The sequence below is a fragment of the Rissa tridactyla genome, chromosome 4 (assembly GCF_028500815.1).
Source record: "Rissa tridactyla isolate bRisTri1 chromosome 4, bRisTri1.patW.cur.20221130, whole genome shotgun sequence".
Taxonomy (NCBI): Eukaryota; Metazoa; Chordata; class Aves; order Charadriiformes; family Laridae; genus Rissa; species Rissa tridactyla.
The window spans coordinates 21,909,072-21,927,057 of NC_071469.1; the positions used below are offsets into that span (position 1 = coordinate 21,909,072).

The 17,986-nt window shown below is 39.0% G+C and overlaps 1 protein-coding gene across 5 annotated transcripts in view; it reads left to right on the forward strand.

Annotated features, from left to right (window-relative positions):
• RPS6KA5 (ribosomal protein S6 kinase A5) overlaps window positions 1-17,986 on the forward strand; it is a 78,848-nt gene that overhangs the window by 33,049 nt on the left and 27,813 nt on the right. For 4 of the 5 annotated variants that reach the window (XM_054197918.1, XM_054197916.1, XM_054197914.1 and 1 more), the window contains exon 6: window positions 16,482-16,565. In XM_054197918.1, the coding sequence (XP_054053893.1) occupies window positions 16,482-16,565 (84 nt within the window). Of the gene's footprint in view, window positions 1-15,647; window positions 15,776-16,481; window positions 16,566-17,986 lie in introns of all 5 variants that reach the window. The other variant, XM_054197917.1, reaches the window with a different exon arrangement.

Genomic DNA, 17,986 nt, shown 5'->3' on the forward strand with positions numbered 1-17,986 from the left:
GTATGAGGGATGATTGAATTGTTATCTGAGTCAGTTGGATGGATATCTCTGTAATTCTATCTGCAGAATGAATAGTTCAGATACATTATTGTTTTCCCATCTGAAAATCTCTTGATCAGAGTTGCAAATTTAGTTATAACTGTCAGATGTTTTTCACTGTTGAATTGTTGTTTGTTTTTGTTTGTTAGCTGGTTGAGCGAACATTTTGTTCTGGAAAGAAAATTACTATGTTATTTTAAAAGACTTTAAAGGAAATTTCATTAAAGGAAAAATGATTAAAAGGTGGTTAGTCCACTATGGATTTTGAGGTTTGTACACATTCTTAGAGCAGTTTAAAGGTAGTCCAGAACAGAGGGAAGTGACTACAATTTGACTCTTGTTTAACACTGTATGGACTGTCATCTCACTTGAGTGAGCTGGTAGATTAGCTACGCACTTAACTTTGAAAGATGCTTTGTAATTGTTCAATTAATGTAACAATGTCTGATTGTGGAAATTTGATAGTGCATCCTGTGAACACTGAGCATTCTCTAACGAAGATGACTGATGATAGTCCGTTCTGCGGATGACTGTTACTATATCTGCTTGTGTTTTAGTTAAGCATTTGTAAAGTAATGTAGACATAGCACATTTGTAAGGAGTAGATTTACATTTCTGCAAAGAGGGAAAAGTAAGAAAGATTAAACTGGATAGTGAAGTTAGTCCACAGAAGTTAACATTGATTGTATATCTGTCTGGACAATTAATCGTTATTTCCCTTATTTTGGAAAAGGAAATGGAAGAATGGCAAACCCTTTTTGCTTTAATTGTTGTACTTCTGTTGGTGTGTTAAGTGTCCTGAAATTGAATATTGAGAACATACTAAACACTCTTAAGGCACATAACTGAATTGGACTCATTTAATTGCAAAACCAGGTCATTGGTGATCAGATGACTGCTTGTGCCTTAACCCAAGAGGTATCCCTTTTTCGATACTTATCACAAAGATGATTGTGCTTTCTCAGCATGGAACAGTAATGCAGAAGCTGGAGCACAAAATACATTCTGTACAGATTTTGATGCCAAAAATCTCAACATGCCATTAAGAATATTTGCAAGACAGATCATGATTTCTTATGGTGTCTGTTGTAAGGGTACTGTTTTCCTATTGTAATATACCACTTATAAATCACATTTTGGGGAGAAATACTGATCTGTGTGTTAAATAGCCTGGTATCTTCTATTGGATCTTAGAGTAATATGTTTATAGTCAACTCTAGAAAATTCTATTTCTGTTTTCCAAGGGGAAGAAAGTAACTTTTTGAGGGCAAATGCTGCCGTCCTCATTGATCTTTTTTTCTCATAGGTGTTTTCTTTTTTTTTTTTTTTACCTCTTGGATTACTGCAAATACCTAACTTCAGTGAAACTTGGGCAACCACATGTGAAAAGCTTACACAACCAGAGTGTCATGGCCATATGAAAATGAAGTTAGAACTAAATGGATTGCATTTGAGCAAAACTGTCTGCTCATACTCCTCTACCTCTTACATCTGGTGCTCTCTGATACTATAAATGTTTATTTGGCATCTCCTATGCATTTTTTTATTTACATTCTCTTTTTTAAAAATAAATTTTTGCAGGCTTGCAGTGGCATCTAGTAGAATTCTTCCCAGAATCAGTACTCTCTTATACCTTATAATTTTCCCTCTCTCTGAAGAAAGGGGATTTTTTCAGTTTTTGCTTTGTATACCATTCTTTTCTCTTGGTAGTTACCTCTCTTATCTCAAAAGATGATGCTTTAGAAAACAAGTCTTCCAAAAATCAGAACTTTGAGAAAAACCTAGTATGAAATGTTCATCTGGGATGACGGTGTACATACTTGCATTCCTCCCACACAATAATGTGCTGTTTCTGAATTTTTTTGCCTGCAGAACTGAGACTTTTGTTGTCTTTTCTCTTAGTTATTTGCTTTACAAATCCATCATCAGGAACTGGTTTAAAGGATTCCTTGCAGAATTGCAATTGCATTGCACTGCAAAACCAAACATAGCCACTTGTATAAAATTGTGAAAAGGGTTTCTTGAACCTCCACTCAACATTAGATGAGGGCTTAGCCTTGCATTGAGTTATGTTTTGGGCCACAGCTGTAGAGGCCACAAGTTTCTTGGCTGGCATGCAGTATCAGGTTTAGCTGTTCTTGCTCTGCTTTTTAAGTGCCTGTTCTCATGGTAGCTGCTGGCAGGCAAATCTCATTCTTTCTTGAAAAATTCAGTAGCCTGATTCCGTGTCTGTTTTGGAAGCAGAAGTCATTAGTGTGTCTGGCTCTGGGATGAGGTATAGTAACCAACATGGTATTTTGACTTAACTAGCTGCTTCAAGTAGGAACAGCCACCAGGACAGGTTTTTTAATTCATTTCAGATGACCTTATAAATTTTTTTTTTTATTAATTCTTCTGAGATGACATTTCAAACTAGTGGACCCCTTGATCTGCCATATTGCAACCATTCTTGGTCTAGTCTAAACCTTTACTTTCAAACTATGCTCTTCATTATGACTTTCTTGAATGCAGCAGAGCAGTCCTAACTAGTGTACTACGCAGCATTTTTCCTGTCTTTGTTCTTCCTCCTATGTCTCCTACAGAGGTCATAGTTTTGGTCCTGAATAGAAGTTACAGCTACAGAAGCAACAGTCTGCAACTGAGAGATCTTTGGGTGAAGCTTTGGGTCTACACCAGAGAGATCCTTCTGATGTGGGCAGCTGCCTTACCCAGTGTTATGTCTGGGTATTATGACCAAAAAGGCTCACAAAAGAATGAAAAATATTTAAAAAAAAAAAAAGTGAGAAAAAAGAAGAAACCGGTCAGTCTGGCATGTACTTTTTTGGAATAGATTTTTTGTTTTTCATTTTACATCTGCATCACATCTTTGAATCATGAGAGGGACTTTTCGATCAATTTTCATATGCCCTCCTAAATTGAGACAGATCTTATTTCTGTGGAAACAGGTTTTTTCTTGGTGCATTTTTATTTTTGAGGTAAATATCAGTAAAGTGACTTTTGGATAGGATGACCTCTAAGGTTCGCTGAAGGTACAAGGCCTGTTTCTACATGGAATTTAGTCTTTTCGTTCTTTACTTGTGATTTTCCTGAAATGCAAAAACCTTTCAACAGGTCATCTGGTTAGTAACACCTCTGCTATGTGGCCTCTACAGCATTGCAAGTACATTTCCATTTATGACAGCAATCTTTTGATTTATCCTATGATCTTGGTTTTCTCATTAAACTTACCAAGAGAACTCTTATGGCTTACTTAGTCGATGACATGGCATCATAGAATATCAGGTTGGAAGGGACCTTAAGGATCATCTGGTCCAACCTTTTTTGGCAAAAGCATGGTCTAGACAAGATGGCCCAGCACCCTGTCCAGCTGAATCTTAAAAATGTCCAGTGATGGGGAATCCACTATTTCCCTGGGGAGATTATTCCAATGGCTGACTGTTCCTGTTGTGAAAAATTTTCCTCTTGTGTCCAATCAGAATCTCCCCAGGAGTAACTTGTACCCATTACCCCTGGTCTTTTCCATGGGACTCCATGTAAAAAGGGAGTCTCCATCTTGTTTGTAGCTACCCTTTAAATACTGGAACATGGTGATAAGGTCTCCCCTAAGCCTTCTTTTCTCAAGGCTGAACAAACCCAGTTCTCTCAGCCTTTCCTTATATGGCAGGCTTCCCAGTCCTTTGTTCTTCTTTGTGGCCCTTCTCTGGACCTTTTCCAGCCTGACCGTATCTTTTTTTGCATAGCAGGGACCAAAACTGAGCACAGTATTCAGGTGTGGCCTGAAAAGTGCTGAGTAGAGTGGGATAACGACTTCTTTATCTCTGCTGGTGATGCCCTTGTTGACGCAAGCCAGCATCCTGTTGACTTTCTTTGCAGTAGCAGCACGCTGTTCACTCATCTTGAGCTTATTGTCCACCAGGATCCCCAGGTCCCTTTCCACAGAGCTGGTTCCCAGCCAGGTAGATCCCAGCCTGTGCTGCATTCCTGGGTTATGGTTTCCCAGGTGCAAGACCTTACATTTGTTGAACTTCATAAGGTTCTTGATAGGGTGGAAGAGTGGACTAACCAGGTCTTTCTGCAGGGTGGCTCTCCCTTCCGAAGTGTTAACTTCCCCACTCAGTTTGGTGTCATCAAGGTACACTTGATCCCATCATCCAGATCACTTATGAAGATATTAATCAGCATTGGGCCCAGTATTGATCCCTGGGGGACCCCACTTGTGACAGGTTATGAGTTTGAAAAGGAGCTATTTATTGTCACCCTCTGGGTGCAGCCTGTCAGCCAGTTCCACACCCACTGCACAGACCCCTTGTTTAGACCAGAAGGCATCAGTTTCTCCAGGAGGGGGCTGTGGGAAACCGTATCAAAAGCCTTAGAGAAATCCAGGTAGACAATGGCCACCACTTGCCCCACATCAACTGAGCAGATTACTTTGTCATAGGTGATCAGGTTTGTCAAACACAATTTGCCCTTGATGAGTCTGTGCTGGCTTTTCCCAATCATGTGCTTTATTTGACTTGTGATAGCTCCCAGGAGGATTTGGGAAAACTATCAGTTTGCTGATAGCTGATGTATGAGATACCCTGGGTGATACTGTAAAACTCTTCAACTGCTTGAGTTCTTCAGTCTTATAATCTGTTTCTAGAAGAACTGTGGTTCTTGACTAGTTAGTCAGGGAAGAACAGGATGGGGAGGCTGCTCCCAGCATTAGTGAGAGCTGGGAGCTAAGGGTGACAGCAAGGCAGGTATGGATCAGTATGCTCACTGATCAGTGACGGAATCCCACGGTTGCCAAACAAGAAGATCAGAGCAAGTCTAGTGGCAGTAAGACAGGCTCAGACAAAAGTCCAGTAGTTATTAGACAAGCCTGTTTTGAGGAGGGAGGCTTGAGGTCAAGCCAGGATTTGAAGCTGGTGGATCAGGATCAGTGAGGTACATAGCCAAGTACAGGCATACCTATAGTGTAGCTGACACAAGGGTCAAGAATGAGAGCCTGAACTTCAGCTCCCAGCTGAAGGTGGAGGAGGCCCCTGATAAGGTTCCATACAGGTTACTCAGCTGCATTCTGTCAGTGTTGGTATTGAGCACAGATGAGCGAGACCTTCTGTGGAATTGTAACATGCAGGTTTCACTTGGGACGACTTGTTCATCACTGGGTGAAGTGTCACGGTCCTAGCCAGGTATCAGTTACAAGAATTTCTGCAGAGTGAAAGAGTGTTGGGACTTCTGCATGTTCAATTTAAACTGGTGCCGGAACCCTTTAACACTCTAAAACAAAGTTAGATACTTGGTATCTTTTGGGACAGCCTTGCTCTTCAAGCTTTTTTTTTTTTACTGAAGTCTTCATGAGAGCATATTAGGGATATTAGTTGCCATTGTTGAACCTTCAAAACGGAGTGATACGATCTATTGTATGTCTTTTCTTTGACGCAACTGACTTTTCTTCTGCTAGACTTGTAGCTGATGCAAAAGAAAGAGCAGGCTTCGCCACACAAAGTTAAGACCATGTGAGAAGCATGTGAAAAGTCATAGAAATGTTTCTTTGTGTTTCCTATTTAGCATTTGTATTAAGCACTACTAAAGAAATAGAACTTTTCTTAGGTACAGTTAGTATATTGATAATCATACCACACAAGGAAACAGTCATTTGAGGAACTTGACAAGTGGTTCTGGATTTATCCAATATAACCTTGTAGTCTGTGACGGCAGCCAGCACAATGCACAGGAATCTTTCGGCAGATGCCAGAAATATTTGGCAAGGCCAAATCTTCTTGAAGAATCTGCTGTATTAAGTCCCCTTTCTTAGTTTTGTAAAGACTTGTGAAGCATTCTCTATAGCTGAAGGTTTTCATACATAGGGGAAATGTTCCTTGGCACAGTTGAAATATGCTATGCTCCCATCCCATTGAATCATAGAATTGTAGCATATCCTGAGTTGGAATGGGCCCACAAGGATCACGGACTCCAACTCCTGACTCCATACAAGGCCACCTAAAAGTTAAACCATAAATCTAAGACCACTTTCTTGAACACTGACAGGCTTGGGGCCATGACCACTTCCATGAGGAGCTTGTTCTAGTGCTTGGCCACCCTCTCAGTGAAGAATTTTTTTTTCCTGATATCCAATATGAACTTCCCCTCAAGCAGCTTTAAGCCATTTCTTTGCTTCCTGACACCAGAGGGAAGAGATCGGCACCTTCCTTGCTGCTCCCCATCAGGAGAACATGTAGACAGCAATAAGGTTACCCCTCCATCTCCTCTGCTCTTAGCTGAACAAACCTAGTTTTCTCATCCGCTCTTCAAAAATCATTCCCTTTAGTCCTTTCACCATCTTTGTTTCCTTCCTTTGGACACATTCTAATATTTTTATATCTATCATATAGTGGAGCCTAAAACTGCACGCAGTGTTCAAGGTGAGGCTGCACCAATGATGTGCATAGTGGGACAAGCTATAATGTGCTTAATGCACCCAGGATATTGTTGGTCCCTTTTTTCAAACTGGGCACACTGATAACTCATACTGAGCTTACCATCAACTGAAACCCTCACATCCCTTTTTGTAGGGCTGTACTCCAGCTTCTTGTCCCCCAATCTCTCCATTGATCTCTCACTGCAGGAGAGGTTAACTGCCTCTGGTTTCCTTTGTTAGAGGTGGGTTGATGTGCCTGGGAAATGTTAATGACTTCGAAGGATAAAGGTTCTCTCTATGTGTTTCTCCTCCTTGTAGTTTGTGGTATCCAGCAAGCAATCGTATTGGCTGAACTTGAGAGCCAAAAGCACAGCATCTCTGTGGATCTTATTTACTCTAAAACATAAGTTGGAAATGCACCGTCTTGTGCAAGAACTACAGTACTGTGGTGTTAAAGAAATTTTAACATCTGCCATTCATTTCTGTTCCATGTGATCCCTTCCCCAATGTGAGCCTTATCCCTGTGCAAAGACATCTTTTTTTTGGCATATTTATCTCCCACGAAATTACCAAATGCCATGCATCTGGTAATATAAGATGACTTACCCTCCATCAGAGAAGAAAACTTGAATTGTAAACACTCACAAATAACAATCAAGATTACAGATTTTCGTGTGCTAGAATGTTTATTTGCTAAATAGAATTCAGAGCAAGGTATATTGATCATAATTTTACCTGTACCAAAAGGTTGATTTGAAAATTTAAACCTTTGGAGACTGGCTTTCATTTTGTCATCTATATTACACGCAGACTGCTTCCAATTTATTGTAGGTGAGAGACATTTTCACGGAAGAGTGGTGGATTTTACTTGCAGCCCTGAGTATTTTATAGAAGTTGGAAACGTAATAGTAGTTCATATGATTTACATGGTGTGCACATTCACATGAGGTATACCTGTTAAGTGATTATTTAAAGAGAAGTCCTAAGATATGCAGAGTTTTAGCTAAAGTGTGTTTTTAATGAGTTTGATTTTTCATCTGTATGCCTGATCTGAAAGTTGATATGGAGAATTTACTACCCATGCAATAAGGAGGAATTGTCCTTGACCTTAAGTAGAAAGACCATATCTGTATTGGATTAGAAACCTTGTTTGAACTTGCTAAGCAATTTCAGAGTACCTCTAACAACAGTTAAGCATTACTTTTGTCTTGCTAGGTTGTAACATTTTGAAACCTTCATAATGATGAGGTCAGATTAATTGAGTACAGCAATTTAATTTGCTAGCTAACAAGTATGGACAAGCATAGGAATCTCCTAAGGCTGTTGCTGAAATCTGTGGAAGAACCCCGCCAAAACATGCATGGTAATTCTATTATTTCTCCATAAGAAAAACGTGACAAGAACCACTAAATCGTTCTTGTCTGGACAGGAGAATTTTTCAGCGGACTTGGGGAGAGTCAGTCCTGAGAGCAGCCCTGAATGCCTTCAGTGACCTTCTGTCTGGCTACCTGGTTCCCTTCTGTTCCTTTGCACCCTCTCCCTCTGCGTCACTACATGCTGCTCAGTCGCAGAGTTGTTTCTGACAGATTAGACACATGCTATCACAGACTGTGGCTCTTGACTCTCCAGCTCTAGAGGCTGTCTTTGTCTTCTTTGGCCCAACAGCACTTAGTGTTTCTAGGTTTTGGTTTTGCTGTCATTTTTAAATATTGAATACACTATAGGAGTAATTCTTAAGCTATTAGATTATGTTCCTAGAATATTTTGTATGAATACAGAATGCAAAGAAATTAAAGTCCAAGCCAATTTAATAGCTGAGAAGTGCCCTTTCCCTAATACTGTGTAGTTTCCATTTCTTGAAATTCTTACACTAGAAATTATGTACTCTAGGGTTTAACCAAGCCTTTTGACCATATCCTACTGTCACTTCTATTAGAGAGTACATACACTATTAAAGAATATTTAAAGGAGAGTAGCTTTGGTTTTATTTATTTTATTTTATTTTTTTAAAGCTGCAGAATACATTTAAGAAGTCAAATTTTATGGTTCAAGGAATATTTAGAATGTGTCATATCTGATGTTCAGGGTAGTAGTCCAGCTCAGTTAAGAACAAAGTATTTGTGTATTAAGTAGTTGGAGAACAGAAGCAGCCTGTTCCATTTCAAAGGTGACCTTTCATGTAGTTGGAGAAGTGGGTCCTAATTGTGAATGCTGAAAAGAATGGTTTCACTGAATACTTGGCTAATTCTCTGGCTAAAATATGTTTGCACAAAGACTGTTGTAACTAAAATAAGCCATAGGATTGTAGGACCCAAGTGTCTGAGCAGTGGCACATATTGTCTGAATGCAACTCGTCAAGTTGAAGAAGTACTTTAAAGGCCATATATGGGCCATATAAACATTAAATAATACATCTTCAAATGGTAGAATGACTGTCTTAAGACACTTGAGTGCTCTCCATATCTACATTCACAGTTTGGAGATAAAAATCACAAATGCTCAAGTTCTGAAGCATTTTCCCAAAGCAGTATTTGTATGGCAAATAGGTGTCTCCTTAGGCTTGGTGCACACGTATAAAAGAGTGTACTTGGAATATGCCTGTTGTGGTTTAAGCCAGTGGGCAGCTAAACACCACACAGCCACTTGATCACTGCCCCTCCAGCGGGTCAGGTAAGAGAAGTGGAAGAGTGAGAAAACTTGTGGGTTCAGATGAAGACAGTTTAATAACTAAAGCAAAAACCGCACACGCAAACAAAGCAAAATAAGGAATTTGTTCACCAGTTCCCATGGGCAGGCAGGTGTTCAGCCATCTCCAGGAAAGCAGGGCTCTATCATGCATAACGGTTACTTGGGAAGACAAATGCCACCATTCTGAACATCCCTTCTCATTTTTTTTCTTCCCCAGCTTCATATGCTGAGCATATAGTATAGAATATCCCTTTGGTCAGTTGGGGTCAGCTGTCCCAGCTGTGTCACCTCCCAGTTTCTTGTGTACTCCCCAGTATACTTGCTGGTGGGGTGTTGTGAGAAGCAGAAAAGGCCTTGCCTCTGTGTAAGCACTGCTCAGCAATAACAAAAACATCCCTGTATTGTGAACACTGTTTTGAGCACCAATCCAAACCAGCCCCATAGCAGCTACTTTAAAGAAAATTAACTCAGCCAAAGCCATGACATTCTCCACCCCTTATTCAGTAACATTTGCATCATACTCAGGTCTCACGCTATCCAATACATCCTCATTAACCACCGCCCCTCTTCCCATCCTTTGATAAATACATGGATATCATTCCCTTAGTCTAACTAAAACACCCCTGTATTATCAACGGCTTTCAGCACAAATACAAAATGCAGCCCCATAATAGCTCCTACGAAGAAAATTAACAGTATCCCAGCCAAAACTAGCACAATGCCTCATTATTCTGAGCCAGATACTCTAGATAGAGCATCTGTTTTTTCTTTGCAGGTGTGGGGGGTTTTTTTGTGTTGTTTTGTTTTACCTATGTTAGTATTCTGCTAGCTAGCTTTATCTCAACTCCTTCTTTTCGTTCACACAGCGTTCACACTTCTGTAGTCTTCTTTCATGTTTTTGGGTGCTTTGCTTTGATGTGCTTTTGTTTTGTTCCAGAGGCCTCTGAAACAAAATCTTGTGGATTCTTAAGACTTCCTTTGATCTTTTTCTTTGTTCGTGTTTTTGCTCCCATTTTTCCAATGGTCAAATGGCATGCTCCAGTTTGCTCAGTCTGTCTTTTGTACAAACAGCTAATTTGGCAACAAATGGGTGCGTTTGTGCTTAATGTTTGTAGAGATTGTATGTTTCTCTTGATGTAATTACCCGTAGTAGTCACTTGATGTAGTTACCTGTGGAAGTCTAAACAGAAATCTTATTTTCTTCAGTACTCAGCGGCAAAGTACTGATGACACTATTGACTCAGGAGGTACTCAACACATCATCCCTTGCCTGCTTGAGTCTTGAACCTTTCAATGTGGGTCATCTTTTGCTCTGGGGCTGCTTTGGAGCTCCAAAAGCTGTTTTCTGTACTTTCCTTCAAGATGACTTGGATGCCCTGTCTGCCATGCTATAAGTAAGCATGACAGTCACAAGATGCGCTTTCCAATTATGCAGATCTCGGTTTCCAGAGGGTATGGTTAATATGGTTTTTTTTTTTTGAGTCCCTTGACTAATGATGTTCTCTGCTTTTTGAAGGAGTTGTAAAACTGTGGAATAGTCCCCTGCTATCTTGTCCTCTGCTCTAAGAATACTTTTTTTCTTTGTGAATACTAGTTTACATTCAGACAGTTCTCTAGATATGTCCTCCTAGCTGAAGATGTCTTCAGCCAAGTATTTAAATGACAGTTTGTTTCTTGGATGTGGATCTTTGGGTGCATATGATAAAATAATGTAGGCCTTCATCCTTCAGGTGTTGGGAAACACCCGTCCTGAATCTGTTGTTTGTATTTCTTTGCCCAGTTCCCATGCCCTTTTGGATGTGTTAGGACATTGAAACAGATGTTTTCAGTGCATCTGGTCTGTGTGAGTTTTTTGTGGCCCTGGAAACTAACACCATCCTTCCAGCACATTCTGTTCTTAAATCAGACATTGTGGAGTGGCCCTTTGTCCAAACAGTTGGCTGCCAAAAGGCAGTTTGGCCCAGTAGAGATGGGTCTTTCAGGACCATATTGTGTGTATGTGATTGCTTGGCTCTCCTGAAGTCTCATTTAATTCCTGTGGTTCACACTGAAATTACAGTTCTTGTCCCATGTACCCTGTTATGACCTGTTGAACAGTTACGAGGCTTAATAAGTGAGCTACCGTTGCATATGTTGCTAAACTGAACTTGTATTGCTGTAGACTAGGACTTGTACTCTCGAGGGCATATCCTTGTATTAGAGTAGCGACCGTTTCTCTGTCAGTCAGGCTTTTCCTGTAGATGTGGTGAGTTTCATTAGTCTCTGCAGAGAAATGGAGTTTTTTCCTTTTGCTTTGTTTATGCTGTTAATGTACTTTTTTTACGTGATGAGGGATCTCATTAGAGAACTCTGAAGGTATAAGTCCTCTCTGTCTTTGAGGAGAGGAGTTTACACATACGCTTTCTACAACTTCAGGTAGTTTCAAATGCCTGCCCGGCATTGGTTATAAAGCAGGGCCAAGTGACACCACAAGATCATCAAGTGCATGATGATGCAAGACCTCCATCCTTCTGTCAGCACTTTGGATTGAATTCTGGAGCTAGGGTTTTTTCACCTCTGGAAATGATGTAATTGTGGTCAACCTGCCAGGGTCAGTGAACATAATAGTCTTAGCAAAGAAGCTGCTGTTCTGAGGTTTTTTTTTCTTCGGTGAAGTGTCAGTCTTCCAGGACAAATGCTAATCCACATTACACCTCTCCATCTTGGACAGTCACAAAATTCTAATTGTCCTAAAGCTGCTTGGTGTATATGTGCTGTCAGCATTTCCTGGTTGGAAGACAAATTATGCCCTTTCTTTTTTGATGAAGGAGAACAAAGATGGGATGCTATAATAGATAATATGGAGAGAAGGCTGCAGGGATCATATAGACATGGTACTGGAAGTGCATTAGCAAGTTAAAGCAGTTGTGTTTCACTAGGATCAGTCAGAATGATTGCAAAAGAGGGCAGTGCACTATCTTTTTTTATATTGCCATAAGTGGAGTGGGACAAGTTAAAGTTCTACGCTATGTGTAGTGCTAAAGTATTTATTAGAAACAGTCTGGTAATACATGTAGGCACATCCACAGTGTCAGTGTGGAGCTCATCTTGAAGATTAAGTGTTAAGGGCATGTAACGGTTTTCTAATTTAACAGAGGGATGGTTTAACAAAGTGAACAGCCTCGCTGTCCAGGTGAACCTGTCCATGTTCACTGATCAAGAACTCAAAATTCTCTTTGTATCAGCAGTTTCATGAAAAGTTGTTGCACAGTTAAGTAGTTAACCAGTTTGAAGTAGCCGCTTTGTGTACCTAAACCTAAAAACTATGCTATTGCATAAACATTCAGGAATGATGTTGAACTTGGTAAAGAAAAAAACAGAAATCAAAACCAGCTGTTGTGTGCTGGAAGACTGAAGACTATCTCCAAATTATCTGTAAACATGGAAGCACTGCTGATTGGGAACAAACATAATGATACTCTTGCAAAGACAAGGACAACATTGTGATATTGAGTTATTAACGATGGGTTAGCCGCATTTCCGTTTCTTTCCATTAGTGTCTGTTTGCTTCCTGTTCTGCAACTCAGAAGAGGGAACCAAAATGTTTAAGGCATGCATGCCGAGTGAGGGAACAAAATGAGCATTCTGCATTATGCAAAAAATTCTTAAGCTTGAATATTTGTAAGATGTGCATGTTCAGTGAGAATTTACCTGTAGGTAATCCAAGTTCAGTTCTTGTGTAGCAACTTCCTTTCTTGTTTTACATTTCATAACATGGAATTATTAATCATGTGTTAATTGGATTCTGGAGTTTGGATTCATGTTATAAAGTTGATTGAAATGTAGATTTGGGGGGAGAGGCAAAATACAACATGGGGTTTGGTTGTGTTTTTTGAAATTTTTGGGGGGACTGCGTACTTGATTTGTGAGTGAAATGTGATTTCACAAATGAATGGTGGAGTACAACTTCCAGTGACTTTTTGTCACGGAATCACAGAATGGTTGAGGTTGAAAGGGACCTCTGGAGGTCATCTGGTCCAACCACCTTCACTCAAGCATAGTCACCTAGAGCCAACTGCCCACTACCATGTCCAGAAGCCTTTTGAATATCTCCAAGGAGGGAGACTCCACCACCTCCATGGGTGGCCTGTGCCAGTGCTCAGTCACCCTCACAGTAAAAAAGTGTTTCCTGATGTTCAGAGGCAACCTCCTGTGTTTCAATTCATACTGATTGCCTCTGGTCCCATCACTGGGCACTGCTGAAAAGAGCCTGGCTCCCTCTTCTTTGAACCCTCCCTTCAGGCATTTATATCCATTGATGAGATCCCCCTAAGCCTTCCCTTCTCCAGGTGGAACAGTCCCAGCTCTGTCAGCCTTTCTTCATTTACTCCAGTCCCTTAAGCATCCTTGTGGCCCTGTGCTGTTAATCAATTTTGTGGCCCTTTGCTGGACTATCTCCAGTATGTCCATGTCTCTCTTGTATTGGGGACCCCAGAACGAGACAAAAAAGGAAACTGTTATCAGAGGTAACATTCTTTGAAAATGGTTTTAAACCCACATGTAATGCATAATAATAAAGACTATTAGTGACTCCCTATAAGAGGCATATTTAATATTGACAAATTTACATAAGTGCTCCTAGTGAAACGTAATACCATAAAAACTGTGTTCTGGAAGTAACAGCTGGTGGGACTTGTAGTTTCAATAAACCACAACAGAAACAGAGGTGTCTAACAAAGAAGTATCCGGACTTTGTGGCTTCAACTCCCTGAAGTTAGGTCTTGCCACAACATCTTATGAAGGCAAATCTGTGTCAATTTTCAGTCGAGTCAGAATGCTTTGCTTTCAGACAGTTGGTTTTATTCATGTTCTGGGGAGTGCTGTGGTCCTCTGAGTTTTTATGTGTGGTTAAGTAAGAAACTATAAATAGTTGATATCAGAGTGTTTTTTCTTAATGGTCACCCTGTAGCAGTTGTAAACTGGTTCCAACAGGCCGTCTGGAATATGATGCTAGTATATGTAATGGCAAATCAGTGTTGATTGATTATGAAGAAAATGCTCAGTGTGTCCATTTTTTTCCCCCTACCTAATGCTGAGTTCCAATTTACTAGATTTCTTGCTAAGAACTCTGCTTGTGATAATCATCTGCTTTGTTCTTCTTGGCTCTGTTCAGCCTTGAATTTCAGCAGTAGACCACTTCTAAACTGAAAAGGAAGCAAGAGCTAAAGGATACAAGTACTTATCTATGTGGATGAGAAGTTGGGGATTCTATAAACCTTTTTATAAACATATCCCAGAGTGTTTTCAGTTTATAAATGCCTGTTTGTGACTTACAGTATGAGTTTTTCATATTGAAATTTAATTATAAGAATGATACAATACCAATTTTTTAAACTTCCAAAATTATTTTGGGGGTTTTAAACACTGAATTTTGTAAGGGACAAAATATACCTCAGCCATGAATTTAGGAAAGATATAAAATTAATTTTCTAATACTGTTTCAGAAAGTCCACCTTTCATGTTAAAAGCTAAAATGATTGTAAAAGGCAAAAAGTAAATATAATTGAAAATCAGAACTACCAATTATGTTTATTAAGGATTGTGATTGTTCCTCAAAAAAGCTACTACTAATATTTGTGCATGTTTTGAAATGTTTTTTGTGGGCCTTCTCACCAGCAAAAGGTACCTGAGATCATAAGGGTTCTGCTGTACCACTGTATACTTTCCTCTGCAACTCCCCAGTCTATTTCTTGTCACTGGAGTATCTTTTAGCCCAGCTTTATTACACAATGTGGAGACAAAAAAGACATTATTTTGTAGATGATTTGCTGAACTTGCAGCTAACTAAATAATAGTTTTCACCTATTTCTTTTGATATATTAGCATTATAAATTGCTTTCGTAAATCTCAACTTGGCTGCATTATCTTTATTCTTTGGAGAGGTAGCAAATGAAGAACAGTTTCGTTTTGTATTTTTCACTCCCGTTCCTTTTCCTTCTTCCCCTTCTTCCCCCTCCCTCCTTCTCAGCTGAAGGAAAAAGGAACAGAGGGATATATGGATAGCTTATGCCAGGATGGAGGGCTAGGAATTTCTGAATTTTTTTTGTTTTTGCTTTTTATCACAATATTTTTCTTTTAGAAAACACGTGCTGGAAAAGATAATCAAAGAGGAACAATAGTTGTGTCAAAAGAAAGTGGAACCATGAAAAGCTTATTATTTTATGGTTTTTGTCTCAGAAGTTAGTATTTCAAGTTAATATTTGAACAACATGAGGCTTATAACTATTTTGTACTCAGAATTTTACCCCCCAAAACCAGTCACAGTATATGTATTTAAATACAGTTTAATAATATGCTGTTCGACTGTTTTTATGCCTCAGGGCAGCACTGAGCACTGTTTCTACTTCTAGAAGCTTCCTCTCATTAGTGTAGTACATTCTCTTATATAGCACCTGTTTTAAATTCCAAAGCTGAATCTTCAAATGTAAAACCTGACTTTTGAAATATTTGCTTTTTTGAACACTCTTCTTTAAAGGACCTATCAGGATCTCTCCCCAAAATGCTAGAAGCTTGAAGGATAAGGGAGGAACAATCTTGCATGGCCCAAACACATGTGCTTTCGTCATTAGCAAGGTACAGCATGACCTCATGTTGACCTCAAAGGTAAATCGCTAACAGGGAACAAATATACATGCCTGTGAAAGCAGCTTAGTTTTGAACATAATCAAGACAATAACTTCAGTGTGTAGAATAAAATTAAATTTACAACTCTGTCTGTCTGTCTGCCTTTCTCTTTCTCTCTTTTGTCTCTCTCCAAGTCTCTTCTTGAGAGAATGTTGTGTTTTCTATCTATGTGTGTGTTGCGAAAGAAAACTACTTTTCTAGAGGTCATAGTAAATTCCTAAATGTGGGGAACCCGAAGGATCTTGTATCCAATTTAGTCAAATTGTACATCTGACAATGAAATGCTCTTTGTAATGGAAAGGTTTCATTTGTTGTCTAGAGTATTGATATTGCAGCCTTCAGAACGTGTGTCTGTATTACCTTGGGGAATCTTGAGTAGTTCTGAAATGTATAGATTGTTTAAAGTTATGGGAAAGTTTTAAAAATATCAATATGTTAATATTTGTGTGTCTATCTTAGACTGCCACACAAACCTATAACTTTTTATTTTTTCGTAGAAGCCTGTAAATATTCTGTAGCATTATGTGATACATCTCTACGTATGATGGAATATGATTTAGCTAGCAGTTCTGAGCTATTTGGAGAAGAATGCTGCCAGCATCTTGGAACTGTTAGCCATATCTGTCCCATGTGATTTGTATAATATAGTTGTTTGACATGAATTTTATTTTCTTTTTTTCACTAGAATGAGAGAGCATATTCCTTCTGTGGAACAATAGAATACATGGCTCCAGATATTGTAAGAGGAGGAGACACAGGACATGATAAGGTATGTTCTATCTAAGTTTATCACTGAAAAGAAATTAATTCTTTAGGCAACACTGTTGTTCAGCTTGAGGGGTTTTTGTAAAACATGACAGTGTCTTATTTAAACATGCCTTATTTCAGGTTGTCCTAAAATAGATTATTGCCAATATTTAAAAATATCAATATGATGTATTTTCGGTTTACAATCTTAAGTAAAAGGCATACTTATAAAGGTATTGAGGCTTATTTGTGTTGTATTGAAAATTTGTTCTAAATGTGCAGTGGGACAAAAAAACTTAGCTGACACTTACTTCCTTTTGATTAACAAACTATTTAGTTCAAAGTGAAAAAATTACTGTTCTGTGCCTAATTGTGATATATTTTTTTTGAATTGTACATCAGGGAAATCTATTGCCTTTCTTGAAATCTGGAGTGGGTTATTAATGTTATAATAACATTAACAGTGGGGTATTAATATTATAAATGTTATCAGATTGTAAAAATTAATTCTGTTTAGCTTGAGGCTCAAGTTTTATTACAAATTCAATTGTCAGTAACTGATGGGAAAGATCAAGACTTGGCAAATATTTAGTCTCTGGGTTTTTTTGCTGTAGATTGAATTGACTTGTCTTTCTGTTGGGGGTCATGGAATACAGTTGATCACAGCTCCTCTTATAACAGCCTTTTTAAGCACTGGAAAATGTTACGTCACCCTCCATCTCCTTTTCCCAGACTAACTGGAGTCTGTCTGACTTTGCTTGAGAAGATTCTTTCTTCTCCTTCTCTATGCATTCTGCTTCTCTCTTGGTCTGAGTTTGCCTGTATATTTCTTCAGGTAGGGAGCACTGTAGCAGGCATCGTGTTTCAGCTAAAAGTTGGCAGTTTGAAGTACAGCAGAATGATTACTTCCGTGGTTCTTGCATTAAACACAAAATGGAATGTGCTTTGTCCTTTCACTTAGTCTTTGTCTCACATCTACTTTGTATTCCACTATAACCTCTGCATCTTTTTCTACCATAGTGCTTGCCTAGTTGTTACTAAAAATGGAATTTTACAAACTCATGAATTGAAGCTCTTTCCTGCACTCTGTTTCTTAGTTTAGTCTTGCCAATTTCAGAGCATCTCTCTGATGTGTCAGTCACTTTGAATTGTGATTCTGTCTTCTCCAGTGCTTACAAATTCAGTATTGTTGCTGATTTAAAGGGGAATCTCTGTTTGTTATCTTTGATTGGTTCTGTCTGATACTTTCATTAGATGTAGTGCAGAGCCATACAGTATTCTACAAGAAATAGCTTCACAGTTTGATACCAAATGTTAGCTGATAAATAAGGGTGATTTTTCAGTTGCCTATATAAAGGTAATTGTTTACACCACACACTCTTTGCCTCACCATTGGCAATGTCGTCTGATCCAGTGTTAGAAGGTTTTTAGTGTCCACTACAT